This window comes from Cyanistes caeruleus, chromosome 1 (genome assembly GCF_971803275.1).
Source record: "Cyanistes caeruleus chromosome 1, bCyaCae1.hap1.1, whole genome shotgun sequence".
Lineage (NCBI taxonomy): Eukaryota > Metazoa > Chordata > Aves > Passeriformes > Paridae > Cyanistes > Cyanistes caeruleus.
The window spans coordinates 132,730,438-132,748,823 of NC_141701.1; the positions used below are offsets into that span (position 1 = coordinate 132,730,438).

General features: G+C 37.0%; 1 protein-coding gene across 2 annotated transcripts in view; it reads left to right on the plus strand.

The window, feature by feature from the left end:
- Positions 1-18,386, plus strand: part of LOC111924165 (macrophage mannose receptor 1-like) — a 33,016-nt gene that overhangs the window by 2,808 nt on the left and 11,822 nt on the right. For both annotated transcript variants that reach the window (XM_023920253.2, XM_086859245.1), the window contains exons 3-19: positions 703-876; positions 2,336-2,494; positions 3,486-3,599; positions 4,078-4,212; positions 5,192-5,374; positions 5,914-6,071; positions 6,722-6,835; positions 7,190-7,305; positions 7,606-7,754; positions 10,549-10,748; positions 12,075-12,202; positions 12,811-12,898; positions 14,120-14,264; positions 15,276-15,311; positions 15,436-15,611; positions 16,134-16,201; positions 17,785-17,885. In XM_023920253.2, coding sequence (XP_023776021.2) covers positions 703-876; positions 2,336-2,494; positions 3,486-3,599; positions 4,078-4,212; positions 5,192-5,374; positions 5,914-6,071; positions 6,722-6,835; positions 7,190-7,305; positions 7,606-7,754; positions 10,549-10,748; positions 12,075-12,202; positions 12,811-12,898; positions 14,120-14,264; positions 15,276-15,311; positions 15,436-15,611; positions 16,134-16,201; positions 17,785-17,885 — 2,244 coding nt within the window. The remainder of the gene's footprint in view (positions 1-702; positions 877-2,335; positions 2,495-3,485; positions 3,600-4,077; positions 4,213-5,191; positions 5,375-5,913; positions 6,072-6,721; positions 6,836-7,189; positions 7,306-7,605; positions 7,755-10,548; positions 10,749-12,074; positions 12,203-12,810; positions 12,899-14,119; positions 14,265-15,275; positions 15,312-15,435; positions 15,612-16,133; positions 16,202-17,784; positions 17,886-18,386) is intronic.

Here is an 18,386-nt window from a genome sequence, read left to right on the forward strand (position 1 = left end):
TCAACAAAGCACGTAAACACTGTTAAGTTTCTTAGACAGTCACAGGGATATGAAATTCACATCCCTATAAATGAAACACAATATGGGTGAGGTCTGCAAGTCTTGATTTAGGTGGAGGAAGCCTGGCTTTTTTGACTCAGCAGATGAGGATGCTTATGGAATAATTATAGTCACCAGTGCAATTACCTTTTTTGACTAGCTGAAGTCTGATTGCTCTGAATGGCTTTCCCACATCCAGAATGAATGCTCTAAAAGTCACCTCACAGGATATTTGAACACTGAACTCCTAGCTTTGCATGTGGGAAGCTGCTTCACTGTATGAGACACTTAAATGGTCACTGAAATAAAACCAGAGAGATAGTCTAATATATGTTTACTTTTTTTTTCCCAGGAATTAATTGTTTGAAATAGAAGTAACTTAGCTTAGAGCTCTGGAGCGTTATTAAGATTGTAAAAGCATCTTGGTCAAAAATTTAATTATAGACCTCATCTATGATATTACTTCTCATGAGAATAGCACTGCTCTAAAACATATGTCAGCAGCTGAAGTCTGAAAAAGTGCTAAAACACTATTTTTTATGGTCATGGGACAGGAACCATGGACAGCACTTTGAGATGCAATTCTGCCACAGACCTTGATTTTTCCCTGGTTTACATTAATTTGTTACTTTTCATATTCATGCTATCATTTTTTCTTCTCAGAGACCTTCACGCTGCTGGGAAATGCTTTTGGGGCCCCGTGTGTCTTCCCTTTCCTGTACCAGCAGCAGTGGTGGGCAGAGTGCACGGCCGCGGGTCGCACCGACGGCTGGCTCTGGTGCGCGACCACCGCCGACTACGACACGGACCAGCGGTACGGCTTTTGCCCATCCAGGGGTAAGGTACCTGCTCCCTCCCAGCTCCCCTCAGTGTGCCACTGGCAAACCAGCGTGAGCAGAATGTGATTATCTGTATAATAACAACTCATAGCTTACAAGAATGTATTTTAGTCTCTGATGCATTGCCACATGCTGCAGCTCACTATGCGAGGAAATAACATGGTGCACAAAGATGTGAAGTCAGTGATTGAAGAGTAAATCAGCATTCAGTTCCCACTAACTGTGGGGGTGTTGCTGAACAGCACAATAATTCTGAGCTCCTTCCTGTTTCCCAGCAAGTGTGCTGTCACTCTTGTACAGCCCTTCTCTGAGAACTCCCGTTGTGATGGATGTGGGCACAAAAATGAGCACTGTAGGAAGATTGATGTTGAAGTTAATGTTTCAATCTGCATGATTCTCATGTGAATATATATCTTTTGCTGAAATGGAATGTGTCCTTTTATCCATGCTTTTAAGCCCTGTCATATTGCCCAGGAAGCAGCTTCCCACCCCTTTGACATCTGCCTGGAATTTCTCTGCAATTTCAACCACTTTCTTCTATTTCTGTGGTCACTTCCCCCTCTATCTCCCTGTGTGGCCTGAGGAGCTTCGCATTCATGATGTTCAAATTTCCACCTGACACATCTCATCTTTCCTCTATATTTTACCCCATGGCTCCTGTTCAGCATTGCCTTATTTTATTAGAACACCCCTTTACTCCACTTGATTTAAAGTGGACCTTCAGTGTGGCACACATCACTAGTCAACGATGCTTTCCAGGCTCCTGCAAAGATACCTCACACATTGAGCCCTGAAAGTGTGTGACACAGAGTCATTGAATAATTTTCAGTTTTTGAAAGCTAGTCCCAGCCTTCAGTTCTTTTTAAAAAAATTCATCTTCATACTGACTTTTGGGAATGATCAAATACCAGATACAATTTTATATTGTGCTTGATTGAGCATGTGGAGATCTTCTAATCAGAGGAGGAGCATGGTGCTGCTCACAACACTGCTGTGTGACAGGCACATACAGAGCTCTTTGAAAGGGGATGGGATTCATCTAAGAGCCTTTTTGATGCTAAATTCAGGACTAGAGCTAGTTCTTACAGCACTCAGTGAGAGCTGCTGTCCAGAGAGAGAAGGAAATGTTGCACATCTTTTCAAAATTTTCACCTGGGACTTCTGCCGTGCACTCTATGCAATGCATTTTCCTGCAATCCCTTTCCTTGTGGTAATTCCTGACTTGTCTCTCTTCATGGAACAGGAGGCAGTGTAGGCCAGCTTTACCTGTCAGCTCACCAGCCTTAATTTCGTCCTTCCCCATCTGCTCATAACATTTTCAGTAATCTTGAAGGAGCAGCTCCAGGTGAAATTTAAGGAGATGAATGAGAACCTGCCTCACACAGAACAAGAACCTGCAAGTCAGTTTTCTGCTGGGAACTTACTATGTTACTCTGTTGTTATTATTCTTTCCACAGATAAAGACAGCACATGGACTACAGATCTGTCAACAAATATTCACTACCAAGTAAATCCTGACTCAGCTCTCACATGGCACCAAGCCAGGAAGAGCTGCCAGCAGCAAAACTCAGAATTACTGAGTATCACAGACATTCATGAACAAACATACCTTAAAGGTAAGGCAGTAAAGCAAACCCTGGGTTACATTCTGGATCTGTTCTGGCCATCATAATAGATAAGGATTATTTATGGTCATTAAGTATGATTTTGGCCATTTCCTTTGGACCTAAATATGTGTGAGCAAGAAAACAAAACCTTTTAGAATCTGCAAGTTCGTATCAAAATTGCTGCCAAATTTACACAGAATTCAAAGTAAACCACCGTCCTGCAAGTGTAACAGTTTGACTTCATATTTATAAATCTTATTTTATATTAAAACATATATTTATATGTTTTATATATAATATATATATAAATATAAATATATAATTTATATAGTTTTTTATATATATATAGATATATATATGTAATGTTTTTCTCTTTTTTTGATGGCAGAAAAAATCCTGAAAAGGAAATTAAAGTCTTACTTTTGGTGAAAAGGAAACTTCAAAAAAAATTGGAAAGAAAGGAAAAAAATTATGCCAAAAGAAAGATGTATTTTGTTTCAAGTGCAGTTTTGACAGCTTTTTTTGTCATTCACTTGACAAAATGAAAAATATCAGTTATTTATAGGTATAAAATTGTAGTTTTACTTATCAATATATAGATGAAGAAATTATATAGAAGAAATATTTATTGTTGGATTTAAGGATTAATTTAATTTCTAACAGATATATTATTATTGTTTATATTTATACTCTGCCAATAATTCTACTTAAATGTGCAGAAGTTAGCCTATTCTGCAGAAACAATTTTGCTTTGGATATACTCTGTGGATATAATCTCTGTCCATTTTACATCTGTTGATAGAATAAAACAGGGAATTTCTGTTTGTTTGCCTTTTTACAGTATTGAAACTTTGGCATATTTCAATTTATTAGGTACCATAGTATCTACAGATATTTGCAGTTAGATATTTAGGAATTGCAAATCTTCCTATACACATTGTTAGTGACCATTGCTAATAAAAAAGAGATTTATAAAAATTATCTTGTTTCTGTAACTTAGAATTAACAGAAGGTACAGATTCTGCACTGTGGATTGGACTCAACAGACTGGACTTAAGTAGTGGATGGGAGTGGATTGGAGGCAGCCCTTTCCAGTACTTAAACTGGGCTCCAGGTAGGTGTGAATTTGTATGATTTTATATTTCAAAAAAGAAAATGTACATACCTCAAATACTGCTGTAAATTTTATTATCAGATAGATATGCCATGAGATAAGTATTTTAGCTTTTCTTGCTTTAGCTTAAGCAAAATCTCTTTTTCTATGGCAATATATGACAGAAACCTTCAATGTATTGCAAAAATATTTTAGCTGTGAAAGCAACACTGCCTGTCCCAAAAATATTCAGTCTTCCATTTCTTGAATAGAAGCTGAAGTTGAGTTTACAGGTTTGTATCCACTTACCTAACACACACTACATTACATACAGACATTTCCACTACTGGAGACATACCTTAACTCTTGCCAAAACTGGGAAAGACATGACCTCCATCACTTCATCCAGGAGTGGTCTCTCCTGTTCATTTTAGACCTTAGAGCTCTGTTTTTCTTTCAGAAAAGTTCATTTTTTTCTTTATCTCTACTTTTACCAAAGGAAGCCCGTCTCCAGAATCTGAAAAACTCTGTGCTGTTTTGAATCCTGAAACAAAAGCTAAATGGCAAAATTGGGAATGTGATCAGAAACTTGGTTATATTTGTAAGAAAAAGAACTTTACTTTGGTTCCTTCAGGTATGTTGATATATACTGATAATTAAAGTAGAAGCTGTTATCTGAATCACTCAACATATTGACAAAGATGAACAGAACAATTTTATTAGAAATATTTCTTGTTTCTCAGGTTTGCTTTTTACAATGATTGCAACCTTTCTAGTCTCATCTCCAGTTCCACATCACACAGACTGAAACAGATAAAAGCAGAGAATGTCCAACTGGTCCCTCCTGTCTGTGTTTCAGTGGCCAGGTCTCCTTTAAGTACACACACTGCTGGACATCAAAAGGGAGAACAACCCAAAAATTATTTCAGAAGAGGTTCATTAGTCAATATAAGCCCAAGAAAGAAAGATGCATAACTTAGCATGGTTCTAAGTCATTCTCCATGACTTGTGGCCAACCAGCATCCAGATAAGCAAGTTCAGAGTTCACTGCAGAAGTGGTGGAAAATGGAGACAATGGAAGATTGACACATTGAAGTGAGAAAAGATATTTTAATTGAATGAAGATTTCCCTGTTGGTGTGACCCTATGAATTCATGTAGCTATAAATTTGTCATGGTGGCTTTTACTCTATCAATATACTTAATCCTTGAAAAATTCATAAATTTAGCTGCAGATAATGTGTGATTTCTCCTGTTTGACAAATCAATACTAGGTGTTACAGAAGCTGATACAGTTAATAAATTACAAAACTAATACATTTGATTACTATATTATAAAATTAATATATTTGTTGCAGACATTTGACTAAACTTAGAATTTGTATTAGGTAATATTTGTACTAAAAAGCTTTCCTTCTCCAAGCTAATAATGGCCTAGTTTAGAGAATCACATTTGTGTCTACTACATTTTGTGTTCATCATTTCCTTATGATGAGAATTTCAAAAGAAAATTATTAGTTTAGAACTTTTGCACAGATGAAGTGGAGATATTTGCAGTGCCATGTCTCTTGCATGGCAATTGAACTCCTCTAAAGCCTTGGTGTGTGTTCCTAGGTTACCCTGGGCCTGTTACTTGCCCAGATGGATGGGTGCCCCATGTGGATCACTGCTATAAGATCTTCAGGGACAGCAAAGGATGGGAAGAAGCTTCCACCTCTTGTCAGAAGGAAGGGAGTCACTTGGCCAGCATCCAAAGCCTTGAGGAGCACAGTTTTATCGTGTCTCAACTTGGGTACAGTGAGTGTTCCCAGAGGGTCTCTTGCCTTTGCCTGCATGGAAAACAAGACAGCTGAATTGATAGTACCTGCTAAATTCTGGATGTTGTCAAAATTCTGATTTTATTTATTGTCAAAATAATTCATGTAGGTCTTGGGGGCTGGCCTTAGGGGCTTTCTCCGTTTTTTACATTTTGTTGAAAGAAGTTTAAAGCATTCATGCTCCAAGTTACATAAAATCAGTATTTTAAAATTTGACCAGTGCAACAGAATTGAAAAGTAAATATTCAGAGTTCTATGCTTCCATCAGCATTCAGCTGGTAATCTACACCTACTGTTATGAGGAAGAACAAAATCTTTCCATCCAGTGCAAGGATTTCCTTACAGTCTTTATTTTAATATCTATATGAAAATATTAGCTTATAAAATTATCATAAAACTTACTAAATAATTTTATACTTCATAAACTTATGAAAGGAACTCTTTGTACAAAGCGTAATGGTTGATTCTGGGAAAAGGGTGGAGTGCCAAAAATGGTCTTATCTCTGTTTCCAACTTCAGAGCCAACAGACAAGCTGTGGATTGGGCTGAATGACCGTAAGGTTCAAATGTATTTTGAGTGGAGTGATGGTACCCCGGTGACATACACCAAATGGCACCTGGGACAGCCATCCACTACAAACAACAGGCCAGAAGACTGTGTCCTGATCAAGGGCCAGGTGACATTACTCATTACATATTGCACTTCCATACTGCACTTCCATATTAAAACTAACTACTTAATGAAAGAATAACATGCTCTGTTAGTTCAGCAAATGGCTAAGGCCAGAAAAAGAGATGCAGGGATAGAATTGAATGAGATTGAGAATGAAATTGGATGGGACCTTTAAAAGAGGTCTGCATCACAGATGAAATTTTCTCTTTTAAGTACACCTGAAAGTGACAAATGAAAATATCAGGGCTACAAAACTGATCTCTGAAGGTATTTTGAGTGTATTTTCCCATTTCCTCTGGTGGTAATGATGGTATATGGGGATCTCTGATTCCTGCTGGCTCCTCTTTGCCATCCCATAGCTCAGCTCCTGTGCAGGACCCAGCACAACAGGTCAGGGAGCAGCTCCATGCACCCTCCTCCCTTCTTATCACATCCAGCTGTGGCTGTACTGCTATAGCCCAGTCTACTATTTCACTGAATGTGAGCAGATTTAGTTTTGATATCATGTAGGAAAATTGGATAAGGAAAAGAAATTCATTTAAAGATAAAAGGAGAAAGAAAACAAATAGTTTTCATTATAAAGAAAGACTTAATTTATCTTTTTTAGATTATTCATCTGTATCTTCTTTTTATTTTTGACTTTTTTTGACACAGAATGGCTATTGGGCAGACCATATCTGTGACAGGAAGGCTGGATACATTTGTAAAAGAAAAGCTACATTACAAATAGCTGGAAAAAAAGAAATTACTGTTGCAGGTTGCAAAAAAGTAAGTATGTGAGAATGGAATGTCAGTTTCTCAGATTAAATAGGTACATTGTCTGAGAATCAATTAAAATTATTTGAATTATTTGTATTATTTACATGGAAGGGGTTTTTTTTGGTTTATTTATGATGAAGTTTCTCCCTCTCTCTCAGTTACCCTAAACTTTAGAAAACCATTTACAGAAACTGCTTGGGAGGGGTCTGTAATTTCACTGCAAAAAGTTTTGAATTCATAATATTAGTGATTTTTGTGCTTAATTAATTAATTTCATTCATTAATTTTTAAATGGCATATGTCACTTAATACATGATCACAGTTATTTAAAATTTGTAAGAAAATGCTAAAACCATGTTACAGAACTGGAGACGATATGGTACCTACTGCTATTTTATTGGACATGTTCCAGCAACATTTTCAGAAGCAAACACCACTTGTGAAAGAGAAGAAGGTTACTTAGCCACAGTTGAAAGTAGGTATGATAATGACATTTTCTTTGCTTTTAAATAGCTAAAGATTGTATCTTATGAAATATTCTTAGAAAAGCTAACACAACACCTAACCGCAAAATGGTTAATTAACAGATGAAGTCTCTATCTGAATAACAAAAAGTCTTGCTTTTTTTAGTTGTTTATATGGAATCTGAATCCTATGTAAGGTCTCCTCTCCCAATCTGAACCAAGGAATAGGAGAAAAAATTCCATCATCACATTGGACTAGTAGGATGGGAGTAAACGACTTTGTTTTCACTTGCGCCTTTATGATGTCTTTTACAGGTATGAACAAGCCTTTCTGACTAGCCTTGTTGGGCTGAGGCCTGAGAAATATTTCTGGCTTGGCCTCTCTGATGTGCAGGATCGAGGCACTTTCAGCTGGGTCAGTGGTGAAGCTGTCTCCTTCACGCATTGGGATGCAGGAATGCCTGGTAGGTGCTGTGATCAGCAGTGATGGGTGTTCTCTGAGACTGTGGTCCCTATCTAGGCTGTGTGGGCAATGTCCTCAGAATTTTATGTTTTAAACTTTTGGTATATTCCACAAGTACTTGCAGCTTTCAAATCCCATATTCTAATTTCAAAGGGAAAATTTTAAACTGCAGTCTTATATTAGGACATCTGATATATTTATCCATAAGATTAACTTTTGGCCTGTCTTCACAGATAAAAGAGATAAAAAGAGTTAAAAAGAGATAAAAGAGATAAAAGGAGTTAAAAATGAGTCCTAAGACTATTCCACACTTGTCCCTCTAGTGAAAACTCTAGCCTGGGAGAAGAGTTTGAAACACAGCAACTGTAATATGGATTTTAAGTTAGAATTCCAAACTCAAAGTATCAAAAATCACTGTGCTATTATTATTTTTATGTGTGATACTAAGAAAACTGCATTCATGGGTTCATATTGAAAACAAGATTTCATTATGCCACGAGGAAATATGCTCCTCTTAGTGATTGTTTGTCTGAAGACTTCCTTGAAAAACTTCAGTGAGATTATAAAATATAAAATAAAATCAATAAAAAATTATGAAAGACAAAGACTAAGAAAACCTTAGCAAATGCCATAAGAAGAAAGTTTGCCAGGGAGCCTATGCTGTCAGAAGTTGATCAGAGTATGAAGAAAGCACTCAGAGGTCATGTTTAGGAATCTTCCCTCTGGCCACCCAAGTGACACTCTGGAGTCACACTCACACCACCTGAGCTGGGACCTCCCCAGCTACACCCCCCACAATCACACAGTCAGACAAGGTTTCCTTAACAGCTTGAAACCAGGTTTCCCCAGTTTTTTTGATCTCTAAAATAATTCAGTCATGGTGCAAGAATAAAATAACAGCTTGAGCAGGGTGCCTCCAAGGAGGGTCCATGAAGAAAGGGAACCCTGGGCTTTTTTACCCTTACAGTCTAAATGCAGTAATGTCTGGGGTCCTTGGCCCCTGCTGAGTCTTTGGGTGTCTGGTCACCTTGCAGGACCACCGGTGACACCTTTCCTATGCCAAGGGCCAGCGCCAATTCCCAGCCCTTTGCTTGGGTCCCACCACCCAGAGCTCAGTCTCTAGCTGGCACTGCAGCTTGCAAACCAAATGCATTCCTCAGCAATCAGGCTGGAACAGTAAAGAAAAATCTGTTTCCTCGATTCTGTGTTCACTGAGAAGAAAATAGACTTTTGTGTCCTGGAGATTTTCTTTGTGAGGGTATCTTTGGAGAGTCTATTTCAAGCTGAAACATCAAGAAAATAGTTCATGGAGGAAATTGATGGCATGAAGTCAGGACTAAGCATGGCTGTAAAAGTGTCCAGGAACTGTTAAGATTAAATGAAATAAGCCCTTCTCTTTAATGTGTAACTTCCTGCTAAAGCTGCTTTGACATCTAAGCTTGGCAAAAAGACAAATTTGGTGCCAACATTTAAAATGGTTGCAAGGAGATATGGGGAAATACAAATGAATGAGCCATTGGTAATTAATTAATCAATTAGCTGAATCTGTAATAAAGGAGATATAGTGGGAAAGATACATAAAATCACTTCTGGAAAGGGAGTTCATACTTACAGATCTCCCAGAGCTCCACACAGTAGGTGAAAGCATATGAATGAGAGAAATCTAATAAGTGTGGTCTATCTCAATTACCAAAAGCCTTACAGCTAATCTGACCTAACACAGAAAAGCTCTTACATGAATAAAAATATTGATCAAAAGGCACTGACTGGAAGGTGGATTTTTATAGGGGCTATTTTCTGCTGGGGATGTGTGTTCAATGATAGAACCCCCAGAATGTCCTGTGCCCGTCCTGTTCAGTGTATTTGCAGACCATCTGGTAAATATGCAATAGTGAGGTGACAAGATTGGCTGATGAGAGTAAATTATTTCTCATAGCAAAAATGTGCCTGTGAGAGAACTCAGGATGGTATCAGGAGAATAAGTGAATGAGCATGATCAGTAAAACAGTAGGTGGACTTCGATGTGGGTAAAGGATGCTCTTAGGAATAAACATGTATCTTGGACTGCCATAAAATGAGTGATTTATAGCTGAATTTCATTTCAGCTCCTGGAACCATGGTAGATGGGCCCACTAAAACATCAGGTCTGTGCCCAACAAAAATTAAGACAAGACAAAACAAAACAAAACAAAACAAACCCAAATAAAATGTTAAATATACTTAGGATATTAAGAAAGAGCACAAGTAAGCCATTGAATAAGCCCATTTTGTGCATTTGACTGTATCTTATGTGATGCAGGTAGTTCTGTTTCCCTCTGAGACAACAGTCTAAAATTACAGGAAACATCACAGGATAAGTTTCATCCTGAAGCTGTCTAGGGTTGCATGCTGCCCTCACCAGTGGGGTTGTTGCGATCTGTGTGAAAACCACTCGTGACCAAGGTAATGATATCTCATGTAAAACAGGCTTAACATAAATAGAAATAAAATTCTCACTTTAAAACACAAGATTTCACTGTATAAACTCTCACTCTATTTTCTACCCAAAGAATTAATTATGCAGGATATTCAAAATGGAAAAAAAAAAGTAGTATTCTGTATTCATCATTACCTCCTCAAACAGAAAATACTACTCTGCCTGTATGAAAACCACCCAAAATATAAATTTGCTTTTCAAACATTGTTGCATGGCAAAGAGTGAATGGCTGCTGCTCAAAGATTTTGACAAAGAATTAAATAATTCACACTTTAGAAAATATCCAACGTATTTGTTTTGTTTTGTTTTTCTCATAAAGGAAATAATCCAGGATGTGTTGCCATGAGAACTGGGACTGCAGCTGGATTATGGGATGTTCTTGACTGTGAGACAAAGCAAAAATATATTTGCAAGCAGTGGGCAAAGGGTGCAACAGTTCCACCTATTCCAACTACTGCTCTGGTCCCCACATGCCCTGAAGGTTGGGTATCAAACAATCATAGAAGTTCCTGTTTTAAAGTAAGTGCCTAAATCTTTGAAAGAAGCAGCTTGGTTGGGAAAAAAAAATTAAAAAAGGAGCTGACATCTTAATTTTGCAATATCTGAGATTGGAATAGAGCAAAACACAAAGCCCCCAAAATTCTTCTCAGGAAATTATCCATGAGAGGGAAGAAACTAAGGAAGAAAGATAAAACTGAAGGGAGGGAAGGGAAGGGAGGGGAGAAGAGCACAGGAAAGAAAATGAGGAAGTTTGTGCTTCAGGGGTTGAAGGAACTGGAACAGGAAATGGAAGAAGAGGAACATAAATATCAAGGCCCCAGAAAGATATAAAGAAAATAAAAGAGAAAACAAAACAAAACAAAAAAAACCCCAAAAACCCAGGAAACAACTCCATATTAAAATTATTAAAAGGAAAATGTCAAAATTCTGTATTAAACAGAAGCAGCAAAGCTAGTTAGTTGGTGCTGCTCTTTATGTCTGTTGTGCAAAGATGTGGTATTTGCCTGAGACGTGTGGCAGTTCAGGGAACAAACAGAGAAACAGTGAAGTGCAGCCTCCAGCAGCTCAATGCCTGAGGCTGGACCTTGCTAAAATCAGCACATTACCCCACAAAAAAAAAAGGATAAAAAGTCACAGGAAAGGTTAATTAAAACAGTGTTTATGAAGGACATTTACTTGAGAGTTTCTGATGCAAAGCTACAGATAACTTGTGTTTGAAGTATAGTCAGCTATATCTGAGCAGGCATAAAAAAGGAGATTGAACAAGAAATAAGTGCATTGTGGGAACAGTGATCTGGGGTCATGCAAAGTTGAAATGTGCTAAGCATAAGATGTTAATATTTTTTATCGCTTTATTGAACTGAGTCCACTTTTTTTTTTTTTTTTTTTTTTTTCATTTCTTTCAAATTCATCTGGAATGTTATTTATTTGGGCTCCTTCATCACAAAATAATAATTTTAATTTTGGTCAAATATGTGTTTGTTGTCTCTTAAACTAGTTAGACATCATACTGCAAATATAAAGTGAGAGTTGTAAATCACCACGAGGTCATTCTTTTGCCTGAATCTTCAGACTCCTTCCAGACCATTTCCTCTCCACCACTGCTACTCTTCTTTCCTTTCATATGAAAGTTGGCTTGGGCCTTCCTCCAGTTAAAACAAATTAAAGGGATCTGAGGAGTTGTATTCCCTTTTCCCTCCTTGCAATTCTTTTTCTTTTTCTCTTTTTTTTTTTTTTTTTTTGCTAGGAAGGTAGGAAACTCTAGCTCATATGAAACCTCATTTATGTTTGAGCAAGACTATAATTCTTTTATTGTTGTAACATATATAATTAATTTTTCCATAGTGTTTTTGCCGATCAAAAATTAGAAAGAAATCATGGTTTGAAGCTCGAGATTTTTGCAGACAAATAGGAGGGGATCTGGTCACCATTGACACTAAGGAGGAGATACCTTTACTAACCCAAGCAATAAGGTTGGTATTTGATGCGTGTTTATCTTACCAGATTTAAGGACTTTTCATATGATCTATTATTAAATTATTTCTGAAATGTATGGATTCCTCAAAAGCCAGAAGACCTGGGATACTTTAAAATTTTTCTATTCAGTACTGTTTGAACCTTTTCATGGAAAATAAGAGTGATTTGTGTCAACAAAAATTTTAAAAAACCTCCACCATTATCATGATTTCTAGATACAGTTTAGAAACACATGAAATTAGCGATATTTCTACAAGGGTAGAAAATATGACCAATGTATCTACTGTTGAAATAGATATATATCTACCTTGCAGTAGTCAGTGCTGAAACCACTTTTTGAATCTGTGAAAGTTTTTCCTAAGTAAACAGTACATTAGGGAAATGATCAATACTATTAATAAGTCCAATAAACTAAGCTATTGACACTGAACCACAGAAATATTACACATTTCTATGAAAAACATGTGTATGCACCTTGTGAAAGGTAATAGGGAAATTTGAAACTTCACTGCTTTTACAATGTGCTCTAGAAAGTTCAACAGTGTATTTATGGTTTTTATTGTGTTGATGCTTACACACTGCTCTGTCCTGTCATTTCTTTTAGTGCCGCTCGCTGTACATTTGAAGCAGTTTGGCTCGGTATATTTTCCTTGAATCCAGATGAAGGATTTGCCTGGAGTGATGGCTCTCCTGTGAGTGTCTTAATTTTTCATCATATTTGTTTGCATAAGACACTTTGGGATTTGTACATATGCTTTTTGGATTTTTGCTGACATCCTCATTAAAGAAAACACTACAAACATTCATGTAGCTGCTAATCTGTAGTGTCATGACTAATATCAAAGCTAAACATTTTAATACATAGAAATTATCTGTATCTCATCAGAATCTGTAGGTTTCTGTGTAATACTCCAATTTATTTTCTTTTCCAAGAAGATAATATTTACACCTAAGGTCAAAACATAAATATTCATTATACATGTATCATGTATCCTGTCTCTGGTAGTAGTCATAAATGTCTAAAGAGCTAATCAAAGAGCAAGCATGTTTCCCAGTGTACTCCTGAATCCCCCAGTAAATGATGTCTCAGGGTATTTTAGAACTAGAACTCATATCTGTAATTTTAATTTTTTTATTTCTGGAAATTAATCCAGTCATCTCTTGAGCACATGCAATTATCTACAGCTGTGAAAAACATTCCTGCAGGATTCTACTCTTTATTACCCCCATTTACTACTGCTCCCTATTCTTTTTTTTTTTTTTAATACAAACAAGGACCTTTTATCTTATCCTATTCACATTACTTTCCATAAAAGTTTCAGAAAGGGACGTTATCAAGAATTCTTGGCAATAATAAGTAGTTTGTATCACACGGCTCTCCCTTCCCATTTGAACGTCAGTTTCTTCAGAGATAACTCCTCTAGATTTGTAGGACACCACTTCCCTCCCAAAAGTCGTACTCCCATCCTCATTAACCACAGGCAAGGGAAAAGGTAACGCTGAGTTGATGCACGGCATGGTCAATGCCACCAGGCAGATGTTGGACAATGTCATTTTGAACCAGGTCAGACGTGGAGTGAAAAGCACCCTGTCTGCACATGATTAGCATGAGTGATATGTGGGCAAAGTTCACAACTAGGCAAAGTTCATTAGAAACTGTTCCCTTGCCTGTTTCTCTTCTGCCTGTGTCTATGGCTCAGGGCACAAACAAGAGAAAAAGCCCTCCATGGCAAGGCAGCCATGTCTGAACACTGACATCATTGGCCCACCCTAAAATCACTTTCCCTGCATTTCCAGCTCTTTTTGGCTAAAACCAGAATCTTTGAGACAAAAGCAGTTAGTTTCCATTTTCCAGTGGAAAGTACAGCTACCAAAACAGATGAAGAGACTAACACAGTTGATTTCTTCTATAGGTTAGGTACACAGACTGGGGTGAAAGCCCAAGGAATTCAGGACGACACAAGTTTTGTGGCTCATTGCATTCTGCGAGATATTCTAATCTCTGGTCTCATGATGTCTGTCAAGTACTGCATTACTGGGTTTGCCAAATAAAACAAGGTAGATTTCTTCTTCTCTTTTGGCAAGAAGATTAAAATGCTTTAATAAGTGGTTGCTTTCTAAGTTACTGGAGAAAGAGACAAAATTTTGAAGAACTACTTTTTCCAAATGGAGGTCAAGATCATTAAGTAACATATTATAGGCTGAGATTTTTCAATTATGGATGATATGAATGAATTGATGGGTTTTTATAATATAAATTATGGTGTAAAAAGAATCCATATATTTGCAAGATTACATAATTTTTTAATATTAAGAAACTTTCGCTTTTACTTTTGTAGTGTTGGGGGTAAGGAGTTTTAAGGGCTTGTATTGTAGTCCTTACAATACTGGTTTTTATACTAACACAGGTGAAACTAAAAATCAAGTATATCTTTGTCAGATTTGTTGGCATCTCAGGTTATTCAGTAGAATTATTCAGGATTCAACAGCTTTTGGAAAAGCAATGATTCACAGAAGTGCTATTTCTTTTTCTTTCCCAACCAGAAATAACTCACAGTCAATATATGTGTGTATATCTCTATCTATATATACAAGTACATAAAGTATTATTTCCTTTTGCTTATGAATGTTACTCAGAGAGTTTTTTTGATAGAGCTAAAATAAATCTAGTGGAAATTTTCTCCCTCTTGATGAAAATACCTCCAGGTGAAATATGGAATATCTACTGATGGATCAGTAAAGGAGTTGTATGCCACAGTTTAAAGTGTTTGAGATAAATCTACTGTGACTTACAGGCTGGAAGAGCAATTTTCTTTTGCCTTGCTCTGTGCAGGAATGTGATTCAGCCAAAGCTATGGCTTTGCTGATGTGAAGCGCAGGTTACGATACCAAGTTGAAGTAGACCACCTTGCATATTGAGCAATGTGAAGCTGAACAGTTTGGCAAAGCCTGTTTGCTGGTCAGTGGCAAATCCTGCTCTGTTCCTCACTCTTCTTGCAGTCAGTCACAAGCTACGTCATTACACAGTCTATAGAGATGCATCATGCCTTCTCTTTTCTTCTTTTTCAGGAGTGTCACTAAAACCTGAACCAATTGACACATATGGTAGGCCTTTGTATATATTTATTTTTATTACTCATAATTTTTTTTTATCCTAAAATTGTTATTCTAAAAAAAGCTTTTGTGTTCTACACATACAGAATTTAAGGGTTCCTTATTTATCTTCCAGAATATAAAACCACTGCAGATGGATGGGTCATATATGAAGATAAGCTTTACTATATCAGCAATGAACAGGTCCCCATGGAAAGAGCCCAAGAGTTTTGCAGGAAGAATTCAGCAGACCTAGCTGTTGTTAATAGTAACAGTGAGAGAAGGTTCCTACATAGAGCACTAAAAGAAAATGTAAGAATCATGATAAACAGACAGCCTAAAGTAGAAACACTTTTGACAATCTGCTTGTAAAACCTGAGTTGTCTCAGAAGCAGAGCCATCAGCATTTTCACTAATGAAATATCCCCAAATGCACCCTTTGATCCCGTGGGATCTGGCCTCTCCTGCTCTGCACCAGATGAGCTGATGCAGTTGGCAGGAAGAGTGATGCGGGAAGGTACCAACTCTCCTGGGAAGTAGCTGGTCTTTGAGGGAGAATAAAAAAGGAGTACTGGCTTCTGACTCAAAATCTGCTTCTTTTCTACTTCATCCTAAGGGCCTTCAGTGCTGCAGTTCTTGTCTCTGATGTCCCAGAGAAAAACCTGACTTCTGTGCCTGGGCACATAGACCTGTTGCTGCGGTTAACTGCAAGCAGGTGCTTTACAGCTGTGGACTAGTAGCTGCTCTGTGGACCTAAAAATGGTGTATCAATTTCTGCTTGTTTTGCTCCAAAGATTTATTTTTCCTAATTGAAATGGTATCTTTCTGATTTAGGAAGGCTATGGTGGAGAGACAATAGGATATTTCATTGGTCTAAGAGTGAGCCTTGATAAAAAGTTCAGGTAAGTTGACGATAAGTGCAGCTTCTAACACATAGAAACAAATAGAGTATTCTATGTAGATAGAGGTACTGAATAGGTTCACTTGAAGGTCTGAAGGCTGTTCCACATACTGTGCAAAAAGCAAAATAGAATAGTCCTAGAATATTCTAAACTCCAATCATTTTTCCCAAAAATAAATGGTAAAAGAATCTTTTTTTCCTCGAGTAAGCACTTAGCCAAAGAAAAGCTTGGCATCTCTACTCTCCATATGCACTTTTTCAAGTTTCTTCCAGAGATTTGCCCCATAAATTGGAGTGATACTTCATTGTGCTGAATTTTATACCTATGAACATACACACATACACTAAAACATGCCCTATGTCATAGGGTTTGGCTTTCTTATGGTTTTTATCTGTATATCAGAAGGGTTCTCCAGAGTTAGGAAGACACAGACAATGAGTACGAAAAGCAGTCTCTGTAAACTCTTGTTCCAGGAGAAAAGTCAGCAGAAATTTACAGTACAGAAACAGTAATGAATATTCTGAAAAGACCAACACACAAATCAAGTCAAAACTAAAGTAAGAGATACCAAAGAGCGTGATACACTGCCTATCTTCCTACCTGCTAGTTAGGATGTGTCTGGGAGGTGAAAAAATGTGCTTCTGAGGTTGACCTGGAAAAGGTTAGAAGAGATTTGAATTTAACCTTTCTATTTCAATGCCACTGTTGAATGTATGTAAATCACTTACATTAAGATGGGCAGAAGAGGGGTGGGGAGACAAGTTGGTAGTGACTGAGTCAGTAGATGATTTTAACCTCCTGATTTTAGAACTCAAATTAGGGACATAGAGCATTTCATGGATCCAGTGAGAATCTCCTTTATTTAGATCAATTGTATCAGCAGCAGCAAGATATAGATGAGACAGCTGAATTTCTTTCCCAATTTAGGCTAATCTAAATTCTGAAATACTGATTAAAATGTGGTGGCAACCTCTTCTTCAGTAGTGACATATTATAGTAAAAAACAGATAAACATCGAGGAAAAAAATTAAATTTTTGTACTTTAGAAAGGATGGTTTTAAAGTTGACAGAACATCCTTTAGTTTAGAGAAAAATAGAACAACCCCCCTCCCCCTCCACACAGAGCAGGGTAAAATCCACATCAAAATATTTCATTCTTATTTTCACCTATAAAACACCAGGAATAATCAGTGTGAAAAGCATAATAGCTAGGATTACTATAGTTATTGTAGTAACTTAAGATAAACTTTTAATATCCTTCTCATTATTATGATTATTATGATTATGAATCAGTATTATGACTGATTTTGATTTCTTTTAATAAATATTGTCAGAAAATACTGGCCATTAACAGAAAATATGCTTGGTGTATTCTTTTTCTCCTTTGCAACCAAAAATATTTTACAGAATTTTTTCAAATTAGAATAATCAAGTAAAGAAAGGGAAATCTCTAACAGCCTCTCCCATTGTAGCCAGTTTCCATGAATTCTCATAGACCTTCTTAATCATGAGGTGTTCATTAGGACTACCATGTCACAAATAAATAAATTAATTAATAACTACTTGTATATCTTATTTTTAAGCTGGATGGATGGAACTCCAGTAACCTATGTGGCCTGGGCTCCTAATGAACCCAACTTTGCAAATAATGAGGAAAATTGTGTAGTAATGCAGTCGAAACATGGTAAGTGACAACACAAAACTATTACATTTTATTTGTCTCTGCTTGGATTATAACTGATGCTGTCAAACATCTGCTGCCAACTGTCACACAATCTTTGGTAGCTGTTTTCTACATTTTCTTTCCAGTGACAAACCAACACAACTTTTCCCAGTCATAGGACCACCAGCCACGGAAGAGTCTATGTCCTTAGAATGGGGAGATTTCAGTATCATGAGTAATTCAAAGCAGATGTTTCTTTCTCAGTTTGTAAGAGTGATATTGCACCTTTTTACAGGGCTTTTCACTACTTCTTTTAGTAAAAGTTTGAATAGTCCATCTTCTCTACCATGTACTTAAGAAAATATTTATAGCAGCTACAGGAAACGGGAGTTGGAGGTACACATCAATGAGGAAAGAAACAAATACATCTAATGTCCTAAGATATGTTTACAAGTACCCTGAAATGCAAATTTCTTGCAAATCCTAAAGCTCTATTTCCTCTTGGGTCTACTTCTGTAACTT